This window comes from Curcuma longa, unplaced genomic scaffold (genome assembly GCF_044706935.1).
Source record: "Curcuma longa cultivar G26 ecotype Majalengka, Jawa Barat unplaced genomic scaffold, ITB_CL_G26_1.1 utg2646_np1212_2152390_RagTag, whole genome shotgun sequence".
Lineage (NCBI taxonomy): Eukaryota > Viridiplantae > Streptophyta > Magnoliopsida > Zingiberales > Zingiberaceae > Curcuma > Curcuma longa.
Window position 1 is genome coordinate 1765596 of NW_027435599.1, and position 19703 is coordinate 1785298.

The following is a 19703-nucleotide window of genomic DNA, read 5'->3' on the forward strand; positions in this document are numbered from 1 at the left end:
GTTTTGAGCACCACAGCATGTTAATGGAAGAGATGTAGCAAAAGAAAACAAGAAGAAATTGAGCTGAAGCTAAAGGATGTAACTTTTACAGTCCACTGAGAAAAAGATTTACCAACCTTTTAGATTCCGTGTTGCATGCCGCCTACTGTGCATTTAGACCTTACAACAGCACGGCTCTGTATTAAGCTTTTCACAAGGATGCAAGCCACGGCTCTGTATTAAGCTTCTCACAAGGCTGCAAGCCATGGAAGAGTAGGAGTGTGCCCATGGTCGATGTTCTCCCAGCCATTATGACCGAATGATAGACAACAGTTACCATGAAAACTGTACCTAAATTTCACAAAATAGACAAAACATGATATGCCTCACTGGCCCCTTTCGTCCCTCGTAAGACTACAATACGTACATATATATATATATCCAACAGGTACACCTGCTTTAGAATTAGATCACCATATGTTTATCAGTGCTGTCACTGTTGAAGAAATTTTTGTCAGCGAGACAGTTCCTAGCATTCTGAATAGTAAAAAGATACATAGATGTCAACTTCTCAAGCTCCTGCATTAAAGAGACCCCAGTCATGGACTTTGAAATTTGTGACTGCGAGTTTGAAGACTTCGGCCAAAGGTAGACATCCAGCTTGGGCAGCAGGTACAGTTGGACCAGCGCCTACAACGCTTGCACTTTCGCTTGATGTGCTAAAATCACAAGCAATAAGATACAAGAATTTCAGATGCAATGTAATTGCCAAAGAATTTAACCATATTAATTGCAAAATTTAACCATGAAAACTTCAACAACAGATAGACTCACATCACTTCGCTATAATTGCACTGTTTTTTTTTAAAATTTTCTTTTATTTAATTAGTTGTTTAATTTAAATTTATTGTCTTTAGTATTCTTAGTTTAACAGTCATCCATCCAAACATAGAAGTAGATTCCCTTCTTTATTGTTTTTTTATATATCCTAGTGTAGTTACTTATCAATAATCTTAGATTAACATAAAGAAAGAAAACTCCACTAATTTTATGACATATGAAAGATATAAATTCTAGCTGCAAAGGTATTAAAATCAAAATAGAAGATGAACTTAGATGTAGGAGAACTAACTTGAAAATTCTAATATAATAGAAAAGAATGAAAATGAATATATTCACTAAAAAATGGACCATTAGACAAAAGATGAAATGAAACAAAAAATAGAAAACTTGACGTAGTAAGATAATTAACTTCACCTATACTAGGTGACATATGAAAGTGCATTAAAATTTTCATGCATGCACATTATATGAAGACAAACAATACAAAATTGTCATGCATAGTGGGAGTTATTTTTCCCATGAAAGTCCTAATCAAACTCACATCAAAACATCACATGAGTCATTTCAAAGTTACATGGATACACTAAATATCCCTTTTAGTCACAAGGAGATGTTTGGTTCTTATCCAGACATACTCCTATATTGATGAGGCAATTTCCAAAAAAAAATAGATATACTGTTAAGATGTTTGTGCCCATTTATAGTCATTTTTTGAGTCACAAAACTCATCAGCCGATTGATTGATTTTATCCATTAAACTAAGAAATTTAAACTTTAGAAGAATTGCACAAGTAATTGATTGGTATAATATTGATGCATCCGATAGACTAAACCATAACCTCTCCACCTTTATCTATACAATTAAATTTAACTTTGTATAAACACTTGGTAAAGCATGAAAACCTTTTTTGAACACTTGGCACAATATTGAGTCATTCTGTGTATTCACATTCTCACTAAGCTATTAAGCTACTCTTGTAGACTCACTCTAAATAAACTATGACAAATTGTAGAATCCATCCAAGCGTAAAAGAAACTTATCAAAATGCCATCTGAAAGAAAGCTCTTCAAGTGATACACAAGATTTTTCAAGGACAGCAATAAATCTTCAAATTCTTTAAGAACTTGCACTCCATTATTATTTGGGTGATATTAAACATTTTTTTAGAAAATAATTTCCCCCTTGATGTTTCAACAGAGTGGCTAGGGGGTGGTTAAACAAATTTGAATTTTCGAAACAAAGAATAAGGATCCAGGAAGCGAGACTTCAAATGCAAACAGCAAAAATATGAAAAAATTACTATGAGAAATTCTATGCGGGTATATTTAGGCTTTTGATGTTATATGTACTACAGGAGGTTGAGTTGACAACTTGAGTATAATAGGAAGTAAATATTTGAAGTTGATTGCGAACAATTCTAAACGCAGGTGTGGATGTAGCAATGCTAGCCAACTTGGCGTCCAGACGACTATACATCTTTGTATATCATTGAGCTTGCCTATCTTGTCTTATTGTGCTTACTTGTTTATTCTTATGTTTTTGCTTTAGCAGTGTTTAAGATATCGTTACATCCTGCTCACATACACTTAACACTTCCTTTCAAATAGCATTCATAACTAATGTTGTCATATTTTGGAAAAGATCCATATAGCCAACTTCAAATAGTTGGTTTACCTTAGTAACTTAGGAAATGATTGATAGAAAAGGAAAAGTGAATAAACGCAAAATAAAAATGGTACAAACTTACTTTATTACTAAGGGCTCATATGCAGTAATTAGCACATCAGTTGTCACTTCCCTAAGGCGCAAATTTGCTAAATATACCTGCAAGAAACAACTCGGGCATTCAAGTCTCCCTAAACCTTAGTTAAGTCATTAGGTGCAAAAGTGAACTTACTCGAACCAAATTTTGTGCCTCTCTCCCTTGCCTTCCCTTAGCAATGGCCTATAACAATATTATAAATATCTCACAAGAATAATAACAAAAAAAGAAAAGAAAGATAGGAAAAGATGAACAAAAAATAAATCAGAGGAGAATATAGTCGTAATCAGAGAAACAGAAAATTGCATAAATGTATGATCTTAACAGATATCAATTATAATATGAATCTCTTAGTTGTCTGGGAATAAAGCTAAAGAAGTATAGACCTACAGTCAATTAGAGCATCTCATCTTTCAATAAATATCATCTGTTATGCACATACATATACTGTAATTGCATTTTCAAGTTCAGATTAAGTTGAATCTGACTAATCTATTAGTTGTTTGTCAATCATTCAATTGCTGAAAGTAGTCAATTTACAACAGATGACAACTTCAGCAAGCAGTAAATGAATAGGACATATTAAAAGAATACACAGAAAACATTTGATAAACATAGTCTATGGTATTTGGAATAATCTCTACGATAGTTAATCCAATAACCCAATCTAAACAAGGACAGAAGTTCTGCTTAAAACTCATTAAAACTAGCTTATATTCAATGTTGACACTAATTTGAATATAACCTTGAAAGATAATGGAATAAACAAATGTGCTATAAAGTTGTTAAAGAGCTAAAAGAATAGTGACGCCTGAGCCATATTGAGAATTCATTAATTCTCATTATTTCCAAATACGGTTTCAAATCATGTATTTTATATTTATGCATTGTTAAACTATCTAAGATTTAGACACATGAGTAGTATATACCTGGACAAGGGTACCTATTTTATTTACAAGTCAGAATTGCAGACAAGACCAAAAAAAACCCACATTTAAATAGTTAATAACCACAATGTTTAAGTATTTTTCCTTTTAAACTATTACACACAAGCATGTAAAAATCCATATCCCAAGAAACCGTATCCAAATAAACATCACGAGTAGCTTACCATTTGAGCAACTGCAATTGAAGCTATTGCAGGACCATTGGTGCTGGTTAAACCGACAGCCTCGAGAGTACCAGACTGCTCAAGGACCTGTGTCGAGAGTCATGGAGGAAAACTATAAATAAACAGTTTATTCACCTTAGATTCTGATTTTTTTTTAAGAAAATGTATTTTAAATCTGATCATACTGGGCCAGTGTGAAACAATAAAATGGATTAGTTTGCAACTTATTAGCTATGGTTTTACATTAACAAAAATAATAATGGATAGCAAAACACTGGATGAAGAGTAATTTACCATAGTATCCTCTGCATCTTGTTCACCTGCAATGTCACGGAGGAACCAAACTGCACTTTCATTATCTCCAACCTCATGCTTAATATCTAACAGCTCAAAAATAAGGCTCTCATCCCGGTCGGGATCTGCAAACACTTCCTTCAATTTTTTTTTAAAAAAGGATACTCCAATCTTAAACTCAAATTTGAAAAATCTGAGACTTAATTTGGTAACAAGCAAAATTTGGGTACCTGATAATCAGGCACTTCTCGAAGGTTGCTCACGTCCTGATTATGCAAAAGCAGCCATCAATGCATAATCATAGCAAAGTGAATTTTAATCCTTGCCTAAAAATAAAGTTACCTGAAACCTCAGAGGAAAGCAACTAGAAATGGAGCCCCCAAATAAAGGACGCACAACACAATCTTCTCCACTCATGTTGCTACTGCTTCTTAAGTGCTTCCCTTTCCCAATGGTCAAAAAATCCAACACTGCTGAAATATGCATAAAGCAGTGTTGGATTTTTTGACCATTGGGAAAGGGAAGCACTTAAGAAGCAGTAGCAACATGAGTGGAGAAGATTGTGTTGTGCGTCCCTTTATTTGGGAGCTCCATTTCTAGGTCTTTATTCTGAGGTTTCAGGTAACTTTATTTTTAGGCAAAGATAAAATTCACTTTGCTATGATTATGCATTGATGGCTGCTTTTGCATAGACAAAGTTCTCGAGAAGTGCCTGATTATCAGGTACCCAAATTTTGCTTGTTCCCAAATTAAGTCTCAGATTTTTCAAATTTGAGTTTAAGATTGGAGTATCCTTTTTTTTTTAAAAATGAAGGAAGTGTTTGCAGATCCCAACCGGGATGAGAGCCTTATTTTTGAGCTGTTAGATATTAAGCATGAGGTTGGAGATAATGAAAGTGCAGTTTGGTTTCTCCGTGACATTGCAGGTGAACAAGATGCAGAGGTTACTATGGTAAATTACTTTTCATCCATTGTTTTGCTATCCATTATTATTTTTGTTAATGTAAAACCATAGCTAATAAGTTGCAAACTAATCCATTTTATTGTTTCACACTGGCCCAGTATGATCAGATTTAAAATACATTTTCTTAAAAAAAAATCAGAATCTAAGGTGAATAAACTGTTTATTTATAGTTTTCCTCCATGACTCTCGACACAGGTCCTTGAGCAGTCTGGTACTCTCGAGGCTGTCGGTTTAACCAGCACCAATGGTCCTGCAATAGCTTCAATTGCAGTTGCTCAAATGGTAAGCTACTCGTGATGTTTATTTGGATACGGTTTCTTGGGATATGATTACATGCTTGTGTGTAATAGTTTAAAAGGAAAAATACTTAAACATTGTGGTTATTAACTATTTAAATGTGGTTTTTTTGGTCTTGTGCAATTCTGACTTGTAAATAAAATAGGTACCCTTGTCCAGGTATATGCTTACTCATGTGTCTAAATCTTAGACAGTTTAACAATGCATAAATATAAAATACATGATTTGAAACCGTATTTGGAAATAATGAGAATTAATAAAAAAATTGTCCAATATGGTTCAGGCGTCACTATTCTTTTAGCTCTTTAACAACTTTATAGCACATTTGTTTATTCCATTATCTTTCAAGGTTATATTCAAATTAGTGTCAACATTCAATATAAGCTAGTTTTAATGAGTTTTAAGCAGAACTTCTGTCCTTGTTTAGATTGGGTTATTGGATTAACTATCGTAAATTATTCCAAATACCATGACTTATGTTTATCAAATGTTTTCTGTGTATTCTTTTAATATGTATTATTCATTTACTGCTTGCTGAAGTTGTCATCTGTTGTAAATTGACTACTTTCAGCAATTGAATGATTGACAAACAACTAATAGATTAGTCAGATTCAACTTAATCTGAACTTGAAAATGCAATTACAGTATATGTATGTGCATAACAGATGATATTTATTGAAAGATGAGATGCTCTAATTGACTGTAGGTCTATACTTCTTTAGCTTTATTCCCAGACAACTAAGAGATTCATATTATAATTGATATCTGTTAAGATCATACATTTATGCAATTTTCTGTTTCTCTGATTACGACTATATTCTCCTCTGATTTATTTTTTGTTCATCTTTTCCTATCTTTCTTTTCTTTTTTTGTTATTATTCTTGTGAGATATTTATAATATTGTTATAGGCCATTGCTAAGGGAAGGCAAGGGAGAGAGGCACAAAATTTGGTTCGAGTAAGTTCACTTTTGCACCTAATGACTTAACTAAGGTTTAGGGAGACTTGAATGCCCGAGTTGTTTCTTGCAGGTATATTTAGCAAATTTGCAACCTTGGGGAAATAAACATTTGATCTGCTAATTACTGCATATGAGCCCTTAGTAATAAATTAAGTTTGTACCATTTTTATTTTGTATTCACTTTTCCCTTTTCTATCAATCATTTCCTAAGTTACTAAGGTAAACCAACTATTTGAAGTTGGCTATATGGATCTTTTCCAAAATATGACAACATTAGTTTATGAATGCTATTTGAAAGGAAGTGTTAAGTGTATGTGAGCAGGATGTAACGATATCTTAAACACTGCTAAAGCAAAAACATAAGAATAAACAAGTAAGCACAATAAGACAAGATAGGCAAGCTCAATGATATACAAAGATGTATAGTTGTCTGGACGCCAAGTTGGCTAGCATTGCTACATCCACACCTGCGTTTAGAATTGTTCGCAATCAACTTCAAATATTTACTTCCTATTATATTCAAGTTGTCAACTCAACCTCCTGTAGTACATATAACATCAAAAGCCTAAATATACCCGCATAGAATTTCTCATAGTAATTTTTTCATATTTTTTCTGTTTGCATTTGAAGTCTCGCTTCTTGGATCCTTATTCTTTGTTTTGAAAATTCAAATTTGTTTAACCACCCCCTAGCCACTCTGTTGAAACATCAAGGGAGAAATTATTTTCTAAAAAAATGTTTAATATCACCCAAATAATAATGGAGTGCAAGTTCTTAAAGAATTTGAAGATTTAGTGCTGTCCTTGAAAAATCTTGTGTATCACTTGAAGAGCTTTCTTTCAGATGACATTTTGATAAGTTTTTTTTACGCTTGGATGGATTCTACAATTTGTCATAGTTTATTTAGAGTGAGTCTACAAGAGAAGTTTAATAGCTTAGAGAGAATGTGAACGCACAGAATGACTCAATATTGTGCCAGGTGTTCAAAAAAGGTTTTCATGCTTTACCAAGTGTTTATACAAAGTTAAATTTAATTGTATAGATAAAGGTGGAGAGGTTATGGTTTAGTCTATCAGATGCATCAATATTATACCAATCAATTACTTGTGCAATTCTTCTAAAGTTGACATGTCTCTCATATGCACATAGTAAATTTCTTAGCTTAATGAATAAAATCAATCAATCGGCTGATGAGTTTTGTGACTCAAAAAATGACTATAAATGGGCACAAACATCTTAACAGTATTTCTATTTTTTTTGGAAATTGTCTCATCAATATAGGAGTATGTCTGGATAAGAATCAAACATCTCTTGTACTAAAAGGGATATTTAGTGTATCCATGTAACTTTGAAATGACTCATGTGATGTTTTGATGTGAGTTTGATTAGGACTTTCATGGGAAAAATAACTCCCACTATGCATGACAATTTTGTATTGTTTGTCTTCATATAATGTGCATGCATGAAAATTTTAATGCACTTTCATATGTCACCTAGTATAGGTGAAGTTAATTATCTTACTACGTCAAGTTTTCTATTTTTTGTTTCATTTCATCTTTTGTCTAATGGTCCATTTTTTAGTGAATATATTCATTTTCATTCTTTTCTATTATATTAGAATTTTCAAGTTAGTTCTCCTACATCTAAGTTCATCTTCTATTTTGATTTTAATACCTTTGCAGCTAGAATTTATATCTTTCATATGTCATAAAATTAGTGGAGTTTTCTTTCATTATGTTAATCTAAGATTATTGATAAGTAACTACACTAGGATATATAAAAAAAATAAAGAAGGGAATCTACTTCTTCTATTGTTGGATGGATGATTGTTAAACTAAGAATACTAAAGAGACTATCTATATAATATGGAAGGAAGTAAATTTAAATTAAACAACTAATTAAATAAAAGAAAATTTAAAAAAAAAATAGCGCAATTATAGCGAAGCGATGTGAGTCTATCTGTTGTTGAAGTTTTCATGGTTAAATTTTGCAATTAATATGGTTAAATTCTTTGGCAATTACATTGCATCTGAAATTCTTGTATCTTATTGCTTGTGATTTTAGCACATTAAGCGAAAGTGCAAGCGTTGTAGGCGCTGGTCCAACTGTACCTGCTGCCCGAGCTGGATGTCTACCTTTGGCCGAAGTCTTCAAACTCGCAGTCACAAATTTCAAAGTCCATGACTGGGGTCTCTTTAATGCAGGAGCTTGAGAAGTTGACATCTATGTATCATTTTACTATTCAGAATGCTAGGAACTGTCTCGCTGACAAAAATTTCTTCAACAGTGACAGCACTGATAAACATATGGTGATCTAATTCTAAAGCAGGTGTACCTGTTATATATATATATATGTACGTATTGTAGTCTTACGAGGGACGAAAGGGGCCAGAGAGGCATATCATGTTTTGTCTATTTTGTGAAATTTAGGTACAGTTTTCATGGTAACTGTTGTCTATCATTCGGTCATAATGGCTGGGAGAACATCGACCATGGGCACTCCTACTCTTCCATGGCTTGCATCCTTGTGAGAAGCTTAATACAGAGCCATGGCTTGCATCCTTGTGAAAAGCTTAATACAGAGCCGTGCTGTTGTAAGGTCTAAATGCACAGTAGGCGGCATGCAACACGGAATCTAAAAGGTTGGTAAATCTTTTTCTCAGTGGACTGTAAAAGTTACATCCTTTAGCTTCAGCTCAATTTCTTCTTGTTTGCTTTTGCTACATCTCTTCCATTAACATGCTGTGGTGCTCAAAACGACAGATACCAAAAAGACGTAAGAAAAAGGAGATGGCAGTGACAAGCTTTCGCAGCCAAAGGTGATGAACCTGAGCAAAACATGGATGGCCATGGCAGAGATGAGAAATGATTTTCAGGTCGCTCTCCAATCATGCATGAGCTTTCCACCTCTCTGCCTTCTTTTTACCACTGTGAAGTGGCAGGCAGGATGATCAAGGTAAGGGCTGGGAGGGGCCTCCACTTTGCTGGACGACTTCATTTCATCTTGAGTTGATGATCATGAGTGACAAATAAAAGGACAAGATACAAATTTTGACAGGTTCAGGACTTTCCATTGATATTGTTATTGAACAAGCTACATAACAGCAATACCACAGAATGTGATCGACATTTCGAGCAGTGGATAATACAGTTTTGCTTAGCTTACCGAAGTGGGCAGAATCATTCAAATCAGATTGGTAGATCAACTCAGAACCCAATTCCGGTGGCTCCGATCGGCCGATGCCGGTCCTTCCAAAAGCAGGCATCCGGTGTCAGCTTCGCCGATGGCCTCATCGGCTCCGACTTGCACCGTGTTAGCACTAGTGGCCCATACGCAGAAGGTGGCACCGGAGTGGGCACTGCACCAGCATTGCCTCTCAACTTCTTCTCTGCCTCTGGTGCAGAGGGTGGTGCCGGTGGAGGAGGAGATGGCAGTGGAGGCGGCTGAGGTATCTCCGGGATTGAAATAACAGCTTCCTTGTTCTCCATGCTTCTGTCACTTGTGTTCCCACTGTTTACCTCGTCTTTCTTTGCTTCATTCAGTGTAGTGCTTCTTGTGTCATTGTTGCTGCTGCCGGCGGCGGCGCTTGTGGAGGTATCAGTCATGTTGCCGATAGCAGCGGTGGCTTTGGAAGGCTGCCGAGGCCGATAATTAGGGTGGTGAAGCTGCCATTGTAGGAAGTCGTTGCTGCAAACCCAAGTTTCTTTGGAAACCTCCATTGATAACTTTGGTTCATACATCATTAGGAGAAGGCAGTCAGGCAACGCCGTGCTCTTCTTCTCCGGCTCTTTCTTCTCTCCCACCTCCGATCCTACCGCCCTTTCCCCTCCTCCGGCTCGATCGATTACTTCACCGGAGTCCTCTTTTTCTTCGACGCAAGGAGAATTTTGAACCACAATCTTGTCCGTTAATCCTTTCTCTTTGGCTGAGAATTCTTCTGTAGCCATCTTATCTTCCTTCTCGACGGAGAAACTCCACCTCCCCTTGGCTTCGCCGGAGAAACTTGCTCTCCTTGCTTCCTTGTCGCTGCCCAAGGTCGACCTCCCTACCTCCCTGTCGGTGGAGAAGCTATGCCGCCGCCTGTCCCTCTCTCTGGAAGCCGAGCTGCGCCTCTTGCTCGTCTCCTTCGATCTGGAAGAATGCCTGTTGGATGCTCTCCTTCCTTTTTCATCTTCCTTTCCTTCTGCTTTCTTATCCTCCATGGGAGTCTTGTTCTCGATCTCTTCCGACTCTGCTTTCTCTGCATCAGTTACAGCTACTTCTTCCTGAGTTCTTCCTGAGTTCTTCGATTCATCAGGAACGAGTCGCATCGTCTCTTCTTTTGCCTCTTCTGCTATCAAAATCGCACCTTGATCGCTTCCTCGCATTCCTTCATCGCCTTGCGATTTCAGCTCCTCTTTAGCAACTTCAAAATCCCTCTTTTCTCCCTCTGATGCTCCATCTGCACCATCTTCCTCCCCTTTCCCGTCGCCCTCGTCCACGCGCACCTGCATCGCCGGCGACTCCCAGAACCGGCTCGCCAGTGCAGCCATCTGCACCGGATCGGATCGACATCTCATCAGAAGCAGAGCATTCTTGGGGGGAATGCAAATGCTAACCCTAGCTTCCTCGTCTTCTTTATTTTCCCCTTTCTCCAACACCATCACCACCTCTTCCCTCGTCTCCAGCTCCAAGTCTTCTCCGTCTATGCGCTCCTTCACTAGCATCGTCATCTCCCTTTGCTTCCGATCACGCTAACCATCTCCCTTCTTTTCCCGTCGTTGGCGTCGGGAACTGCCATCAGCCACCGTGCCAACACGGCGCCGCAAGAATTCGACCTCTTTTCGGCTTCCTTCCCTTCGCCGGACCGCGAAGAGGAACACAGGGATCTTCCGCCGCAGGGGAAGAAGCAATTGAACTCCGACCCGATCGCCCGCAGCGCCTCGCAGATGCTCACAGGAAGCTGGTAGACCCACCTCTGGTTCCTGCTCGGAAGGCACTCGCGCATCCCACCGATCCCCTCCGTCCGCCGGAAGCTGGCCTCGATCTCGCTGCCCCTCATCGACCGCGACCGCATTGCGACGCCCTTGCCCTTGGCGGCGGCGGCAGCAGCGGCGGCGGCGGCCTTCTTCTTGCTCTTGACGCGGACCTGGCCGATGCAGGTGACCTTGGGCGAGGAGGGTTCGGCGGCCTCAAAGGCGACGCCTTTCCGCCGCCCCCCGACCACCGAGGGAAACATCGGCGACTGGCCGCCCTTGACGCTCCCGCTGCTGCGGAGGCGGCGGCTGAGCGAGGACGAGAGCGACGGCCCCGCCGAGGCCTCGCGTCCGCGGCCGGGACTGAGGACGGACTTCGAAGAGGGCGCGCGCATGGCCGCGGCGCCGCCGGCGGACGACGCCGCACCGCCGGACGGCTGGGAGCCGAAGCAGAAGAACAGATCCCGACCACGCATCCGGCGGCGCGAATGGGGGTGCTCCGCCCCGCCCGCAGACGAAGAAGCCTTCCTCCGCCGCCTCATCTACGCAATCAATCAAAGAAAGGGAAAGGAGATGAAACGGGCGTTCGCCTTGGGTCTCGAGATCGCGGAGAAGCTAAAGATCCACGATAAATAAAAGGAATAAACAAACAAATCTAGGGTTTGCCACTGCGCAGCACAGAGACCATGGCGATGACAGCAACACCAACACCGAGCTGCTTCAGGGTGGAAGCCAAGAGAAAGACACAGAGACAGCAAATTAAATGGCGCAGCGTATTTCCATCTCACAAACGCCCTCGCTCCTTCCCTTTTATTACAAAACTGCCACAATAAAAAAAAACCTTTTTTAAAAAATTAGATTCGCAGGAGATTTTGTCTGCTTGCGATCGCATAGAGTTGACCACGGTCACCCCGCATAATCGAAGCACAACCCAAAACGACACAACACGGCGTCGGGTGGGGCCCTCGGCCCAAAAGCAATAGCCAGTCACTGCTAAATCTAAGGATGGACCACTTCTCATAATTCATGAGAGGAAAAAATAATAATAATAATAAAAAAGATGCACTGGTGTTTATTTTAATTATCAATTTTTATTTTTTTTAATCTTAAAATATCCTTATTTTGTTTAAAAATATTCCCTAGTTATAATAATTATTTAGAATAATTATTTTTTTATTTTTTAATTTGCAATGTCTCTTCGGATAATAAAAATAAAGGATATCCTTCAACCTCAGGTTTTTTAATTAGTCTTTAAATTGTTTGTTTTAATTATAAAAATAAGTTTAAGGTGGTAATTGTTAGTGATTAGTGAAGTTGTAATTGGAGAAAGAGAGAGGGCACATGGGAGGAGGGGGAAAGGGAAAAGAAGCAGCAGAAGGTTCCAAAAATTTTGTATGAAGGTTGTCACGTGAGCGAGAGGTGGAGGACAGCTTATTATTATTATTATTATTATTATTTATTTTTAAAAAACAGAATGATTAATAAATTAATTAATTAAGTAATGAGTAAGTTTAACAGATAGCTAGGTCACCTGGGCGTCGAGCATGACGATGGATGACATGCAAATTATTATCACTGTAGGTGTAAACGTAGTAAGTTGTTAGCGAACCATTCGGGTCTCGATTAAAAAAAAAAATTCATTCGATTAAGTTAATGAGTCAAATTTGAACTTGATTTTAAACTTGAAAATATTATTGAGCTAACTTAAGCTTAACAGTATTTAGTTCGTGAACTTGCGAACATATTCTTTTGGAGATTCACGAACGTGTTCGTTAAGAAGCTCGTTTATCATATTATATATATAATAATATTCGAGACGTCTGGAACAATAACAATGTATTATGGTTAAATTATTTAAGATTTTTCCTTTAGGGTTTAAGGGTTGAGTTATAATATTAAACACAAAAAAATTTTCAAATAAAAAAAATTTAATTGCTTAGGAGGTGTGTCAGATAATAAGTACGGAATACTAATCTGACACATCTTGTGAGCAAATAATTTATTTTTATTTTTATTTCTTTATATTTAATATTATAATTCAACTCCTAAATCCTAAAGTTAAAATCTTAAATGACTTAATCTTAAACTAAAAAATAAATAAATAATATAAAAATTAAAAAAATTACACTGTTAGTGTTCTGGGCGCCTGAAATACTTCTGGATACTCTGAATATTCTGTCACAGACGAATCACGCATTATAAGACACACAATATATATAACGAGTCGAGCTCGTTTAACTTTTAAATGAGTCATTTTTAAACCGAGCTCAAGCTGTTCGTGAACTATTTAATTTCATTATAAGCTGAACTCGAACTTAAGAATTAAAATTCGAATCGAACTGATTAAGTCAAGCTTGAGCTTAGGGAAAACGAATTGAGCTTGAGCCTCTTAATGTTCGGCTCGATTTGATTACACCTTAGTTATTGCTTGGGGACCCTAATCCCTAAACCCTAATACAGCTCATAAAATTTAAGATTCAATAACCCTAAAACTAAAACTTCCTACCTTAGACAAGTCAAAAAGGAGAGAGTTAATAATGATAAGCTTCAGCGCTCTCTCTTTTGTTCCATTTTCTTTCTCAATCTCAAACTCTTCCTTAGTGAATGAACATATAATTAAGTTCATCACTAAACTTTGTTATTGGTGTATAGAGATAAGAGGTGAATTATGGATGCAACAATTATTGTAAAATATGCTCATGTTAATTATTATTATTTGGCCAATTGCTCTAAAAAATCATTTCAGAATTTTGTTTTTATGGTTTTCTTTTTAAATTTATCTAAGAACAAGGATGGGTATATACGATGCGGTAAAACTCTATCGCATCATTCAAGATTACTAACAATGCCTTCTTTTTATGACATGATCGACTCAGTAAGAATAACATATGTCAGAGGACTTGTAGAGTTACCCTTACAAGATCCTTTTGATGCCTAATTGAGAAAAGAAAAAGAATGTAGAAGATAAAGATGATTGGGATTAAGGTTAATGTCCAAAGATATCTCATTTCATCATTACCTATGCTATTCATAGCCTCATGCTTTCAAACCCTAACTAGTTAATGGATTTCGGATTGTCATTTACGGGTTGATATGGAGGTATAAATAAGGACTCTATGTGACATGCCCTTGACTCAATCAACGTAGGCTTTACGTGGCATATCCTTAACTCAATCAATGTAGATTTGAGTCACTTGGAGTCTTAGCTGCATCTAGTTTAGGTTGGATTAGATTATGCTAACTTTGGATTCAGTCGAGTACTTATCGAGAGCTCCGGAGTAATTAAAGCAACTTTGTCGAGTTCAGCAAAATTGGGGCTAAGACCATCTCCAACTCATATCACCAAATTTGGTGTCATTTTCACACCAAAATGGTGCAATTTCAACACCAAATACTATTTCAACTCCAATCCACTCACACCATTTTACACCAAAAAAGAATATTCTTTAGAATATTCTATTTATTTTTATTCATTTATTCATAATTTAATTATGAACATACATTTTAATTTAATAATTAATTTATAATAATTATTATATTTAAAATTAATATTTCATTTATATTTAATAAGTTAATTTTTCAAATTTATAATTATTATGATTTTTATTTTTAATATTTATTACATAATTATTCAGACATAAATATATTTTAAAAATATTACAAAATCACACACAATTAGAATAAAATATATTACTAATATAAAGAAGACAATGATACTTAATTAAAAATACAATATTATGGGAATTTAACATTCAGAATTACTATATTGTTCCCATATATGATCAATTAATGTATTTCGCAGAGCAATATGAGCTTCTTTGTCTTTGATTTGTCTGTATCAAGTTAAAAAATCTTCAAACCGAGTACGATCATCTATTGCTGCCTCAACATATGGAGTTGGCACCTCGAAGTGTTCCACAATTGGTGCATTTAAATCACGTTCATCTTCAATTATCATATTATGCATAATAATACATGATGTCATTGTATCATGTAAAATATTTTTCTGCCAAAAACGTGAAGGTCCTGCAATAATTGCAAAGCGTGATTGGAGCACGCCAAATGCTCGCTCAACATCCTTTCTACATGCTTCTTGCTTCATTGCAAATAATTGATTCTTTCTACCTCGTGGATCATGAATCGTTTGAACCAGTGTTGACCATTTGGGATATATACCATCAGCTAAATAATAACCCATATTATACTCTTTTCCTTGAATGACGTAATGAGCAGGAACAGTAATACCTTCAGCAAGATTAGCAAAAATATGAGAAGACTCAAGCACATTAATATCATTGTTCGATCCAGGAAACCCAAAATACGCATGCCAAATCCATAGATCATAATCAGCTACTGCTTCCAAAATAATAGTTGGTTTTCCACTACGACCATAATATTGTCCTGCCCATGCTGTTGGACAATTTTTCCACCTCCAATGCATGCAATCTAGGCTACCTAATATTGTCCGAGGAAGAAATTCGTACACCTTCATCTCCTTATGTTGCTACTTTGGATCTTAATATCACTTCTTCAGATAGCGGTGGTAGTTCTAGCAAACGACCTCCTGGGGTGAAGAAAGCAAAAATGAAGAAAAAAAATGATGATCAAATTGCAAAGGTAATCAATATTAATGCTCAACTTGTTGAGGCAATGAATGCAAGTACTGCTGCTACTACAAAAATGACAGATGCTATGATCTACAAGCAAGAAAATAAAATTTTGTTCAAAGATTTGTACTCGATCTCTGACCCAATGATGCGTGATTATATTCGCAATGAACAAATTAGAATTATGCAAAAGAGAATGGAAGCTCAGGGATCTCGTCCAACTGCACATCAAGGAGAAGGATCTCAATCATCTCCAATACAGAGAGAAAGATCGCAACTCAATCAAAATCAAAGTGAAGATCAAGAATCTCAGAATCCTGCGAATTTTTATAGCCAATATCATAATTATTTGAGTGGAACGGGGAATGATTTTCCCGAATATTAGTATTGTAATGTTAGGTTTAAGTATCTCAATATCGTTTTTATTTGTATCTTAAATATTTTTAAGTTTATGTATGTTGTACTTCTTATGTATTTGAGTGATTATTAGTAATATTTTGAATTTGTGTTAGTACTATTTTTACTTTGTATGTTAACATAATGGATGATGCATTTTATATTTATGCATATTAAATTTTTTAAATTTTTATTATATATGTTTTAAAATTAATTAAATAATATATAATTATAATTAAAATTAAAATATATTAAATATATTATAAATAAAATTTATAATAAATTAAATTATTATAAATATGTATAATATAATTAAAATATGGTATTATATATATTTAATTTATATTTATAATAAATAATTAATATTACTATAAATAATAAGAAAAAATAATAATTATAAATTTATTTTTATTTATGATATTTAATAATATATATTATATTTATTTTTAAATATAATAATATATATTATTTTATTTTTATTTTTAATTATATAATATAATTACAAAAAATAAATAAAAAAATGGCATCACCAAATTTGGTGATGCTACAGTGCATCACCAAATTTGGTAATGCACTGTAGCAACACTAAATTTGGTGATGGTATTTGGGGTACCGGTTGGAGGGGAAATGGTGTCAATTTGACACCATTTTGGGTATTTGGGGTACCGGTTGGAGATGGCCTAAGTCAGCGGAAGGCTTTCCTGAATGGATTAACAAGATTGAACTAGCGTGTAATAGAGCAAGACGCACATCAGTTACGGAAAAGACATCAAGTCAAAAGGTCTGATGGTTATCTTATCAACAATAATGAGCATTGGCTGGAGGGGTGCAACAACTGCAGCAGGGGCGGCTCAAGCTTACGGGGGGCCCTAGGTGAATATTTACGATCTGATAATGAACGATCTACTGAGAATTAATAATAGAACGGAAGTAATTTACGATCTATTAAGAATTAATAATAGAACGGAAGTAATTTACCTTGGTAGTCCGCCTTATCAGAAACGATCCACTGTCCCTCGAACGATTCGTCAGGACTCGTAGAACAGCTGGATCAAACACAAAAAATCACTATCTAAAAGTTAAATCTCAGCAACAATAATACAGAAGGAAGCTAAGGAAAAAAAAACACTGGTATTGGCACAAGTTAAAAGTTGAAATCCAAACAAAAACATACTAACATAGAGAAATTATGGTAATAAAAAAACAACTGATATATTAAAAAAAAGTATAAAGTTATAAAAGAACTTAGATGGTCAATTTTTTTATGGGAAGTATGACATCTGTAGGGAATAAAATTAAGAGCACCATGGAGAAACAACAGGATTTTCATATCTGGTGCAGAACAATAATCAATCCGGAGAAACAACAAAATAAAAAGAAATTATCGGATCCACCCAAATACGGAGTAAACAGTCAGCGAATCCGGTGATCCGCAATGAATCCGGCGATCCACAGTGAACCGTGAACGCCGAACGCCCAGCGAATCCGGCGATCCGCAGTGAACTCCTCGTCTCCTCCCGGTCAGGAACGCCGAACGCCCCGAGGAAGAACGCGAAATTCGCGGTTTCGCCTGGCGCCTGCTTGAGCTCGCTGCTCGCGTCGAACGGTCGAAGAAGAGGGGCGAGGAAGATGGTTTCGCCTAGCGGCTGGCGCCTGCTTGAGCAGTTGAGCTCGCTGTCGCTGCTCGCGTCGAACGGTCGAAGAAGAGGGACGAGGAAGAAGAACGCGAAATTCGCTGCTCGCGTCGAAGAAGAGGGACGGTCGAAGAAGAACGCGAAGAAGAAGCTCGCTGCTCGCGTCGATTCGTCGAACGATCGAAGAAGAGGGGAGAATGGGAGATGAAGAGTCGAAGAGGCGAGATCGGGCGTTTTGAAGAGGCGATATCGGGACGCGGCGAGAAAGAATGCGAAGGGACGGATTTCCGGGTCGGATTTTAATAATCTACCATCCATTAACCCTAAATCCCTTAATTTTTTTTGGGCCCCAATCAAAATTGGGCCCTAGGCATAGGCCTTACCAGCCTATGCCTAGAGCCGGCTCTGAACTGCAGTTACAAATACAAGGGGCTATGTAGCCGCCTAGAATGATGATGCCAAATACAGGGAAGGCGCGCAACCATTACAAGAGCAAAACATATTTTTCTCTATATAAGGTAGTCATTTCAGTAAAAAGAAGTATGCATAATATCCTTGCAGTTCTCCTATTATTTTGTAAATCTAACTTGAACGTCAAAGGGGCCACGCTAAGATGCGTCTTAGCTCCTTTTTAACCTTATGTTAGTCTCTTTCAGAAAAGCTGATTCGTTAGGATTTTATATGTTCGACACCAAATCACTAAAGACAGATTCGCTAGGAGTCAACCCAATAAAAACTGACTTGATTGAAGAGATCAATCCGATAACAACTGACTTAGCAAAAGTCAATAACGGATAATCTAATGGAAGTTGACCCATCCCTCTATCTCATACTGGATCATGATATTAAACAGATGACATTATCAGGTAACAATATACCTTTTAAAATTTTATTGAGTGTCTCGATAAAGTTATTGCTAGCTACCAAATTAGTAGGGTTTGTCATTTTGTTATTTTCGCTTTCTTCTGCAACAAAAGATGGAATCCGCCACCTCAGTAGTCCCACACGGTCGGTGTTACAACCATCTATGAGGAAGTAAATCGAAAAGTTATAGTTGACCTACTAGTTATTTATGCTTTCTAGTTTGACTGCAAGTGTAATTACATAATTCTTTATTGAAAAAAATGATAATCCCAGTCAGTCGCAATGACTCAATCCCTGGGGTGACCGGTACGGTCCCACGGAAATTTCCCACTGGCCACCAGGGTAAATCGGGAAGTGCACGCAGCGGCCAACCCAAATGCCCAGTATCCTTTGATTGCGATCCCCATTTGGAGGAAAATTCCTGCAAATACGCCGTAGCTAGGGATCGAACCGCGGGTGCCTGGGTGACAACCCGGATGTCCTACCGCGGCACCATGACCCCGGGGACCATAATTCTTTATTGAAAATACTTGATTAAGTAGTGTTTGATTATTTTTACGGTTAATGCTAATTAATATTGGTGTCCAGCTTTAGGTTGAATCATGTGACTAAGTTGTATAGTGCCATATTACATGGTCTGACCCTACATTTGGTGCGAGGTCTAATGATAAGTAGCTAGTCCACACTTCATCTAACGATAAGGGAGACTTCAAGTCATGACAATCGATGTCATGATACTATTGATGTAACGGCCTACCAAGAACTTATTTGCATTTCATCTTGCTCAATCATCAAACATATTATCTAATCTACGTTGTTATCTGATCTTTAAAACTTGTTATACTACGAATCACATTAGTAAAAACTTCATCAATGTAAGATTAATATTGCTCACACCTATAAATACAAAAATAGTGGGCAACATATATAGGAGATCGAGATCGATCCCTTATGCATTGTAAATGTAATGAATGTTCGTAAACAAATTAATATTTAATTTGATAAAATTTATTTATATTCATTCAATTATAAAAG

General features: G+C 36.8%; 2 protein-coding genes and 1 pseudogene across 2 annotated transcripts; 1 reads left to right on the forward strand and 2 right to left on the reverse strand.

The window, feature by feature from the left end:
- Positions 1 to 428: 428 nt before the first annotated feature.
- Positions 429 to 4459, reverse strand: LOC141820052 (uncharacterized). Its single transcript, XM_074707332.1, has 7 exons — positions 4333 to 4459; positions 4221 to 4256; positions 3991 to 4128; positions 3697 to 3783; positions 2721 to 2768; positions 2571 to 2647; positions 429 to 698 (listed from the first exon to the last, which is right to left on the reverse strand). The coding sequence occupies exons 1-7, from the start codon at positions 4405 to 4407 to the stop codon at positions 551 to 553; spliced, it is 609 nt and encodes a 202-aa protein (XP_074563433.1). The 5' UTR covers positions 4408 to 4459; the 3' UTR covers positions 429 to 550.
- LOC141820106 (uncharacterized) lies at positions 4442 to 6332 on the forward strand. Its single transcript, XM_074707387.1, has 6 exons — positions 4442 to 4482; positions 4683 to 4713; positions 4805 to 4942; positions 5150 to 5236; positions 6161 to 6208; positions 6282 to 6332. The coding sequence occupies exons 1-6, from the start codon at positions 4442 to 4444 to the stop codon at positions 6330 to 6332; spliced, it is 396 nt and encodes a 131-aa protein (XP_074563488.1).
- A 2948-nt stretch (positions 6333 to 9280) lies between these two features.
- On the reverse strand, positions 9281 to 11877 carry LOC141819851 (uncharacterized; annotated as a pseudogene).
- Between the last annotated feature and the right edge of the window lie 7826 nt (positions 11878 to 19703).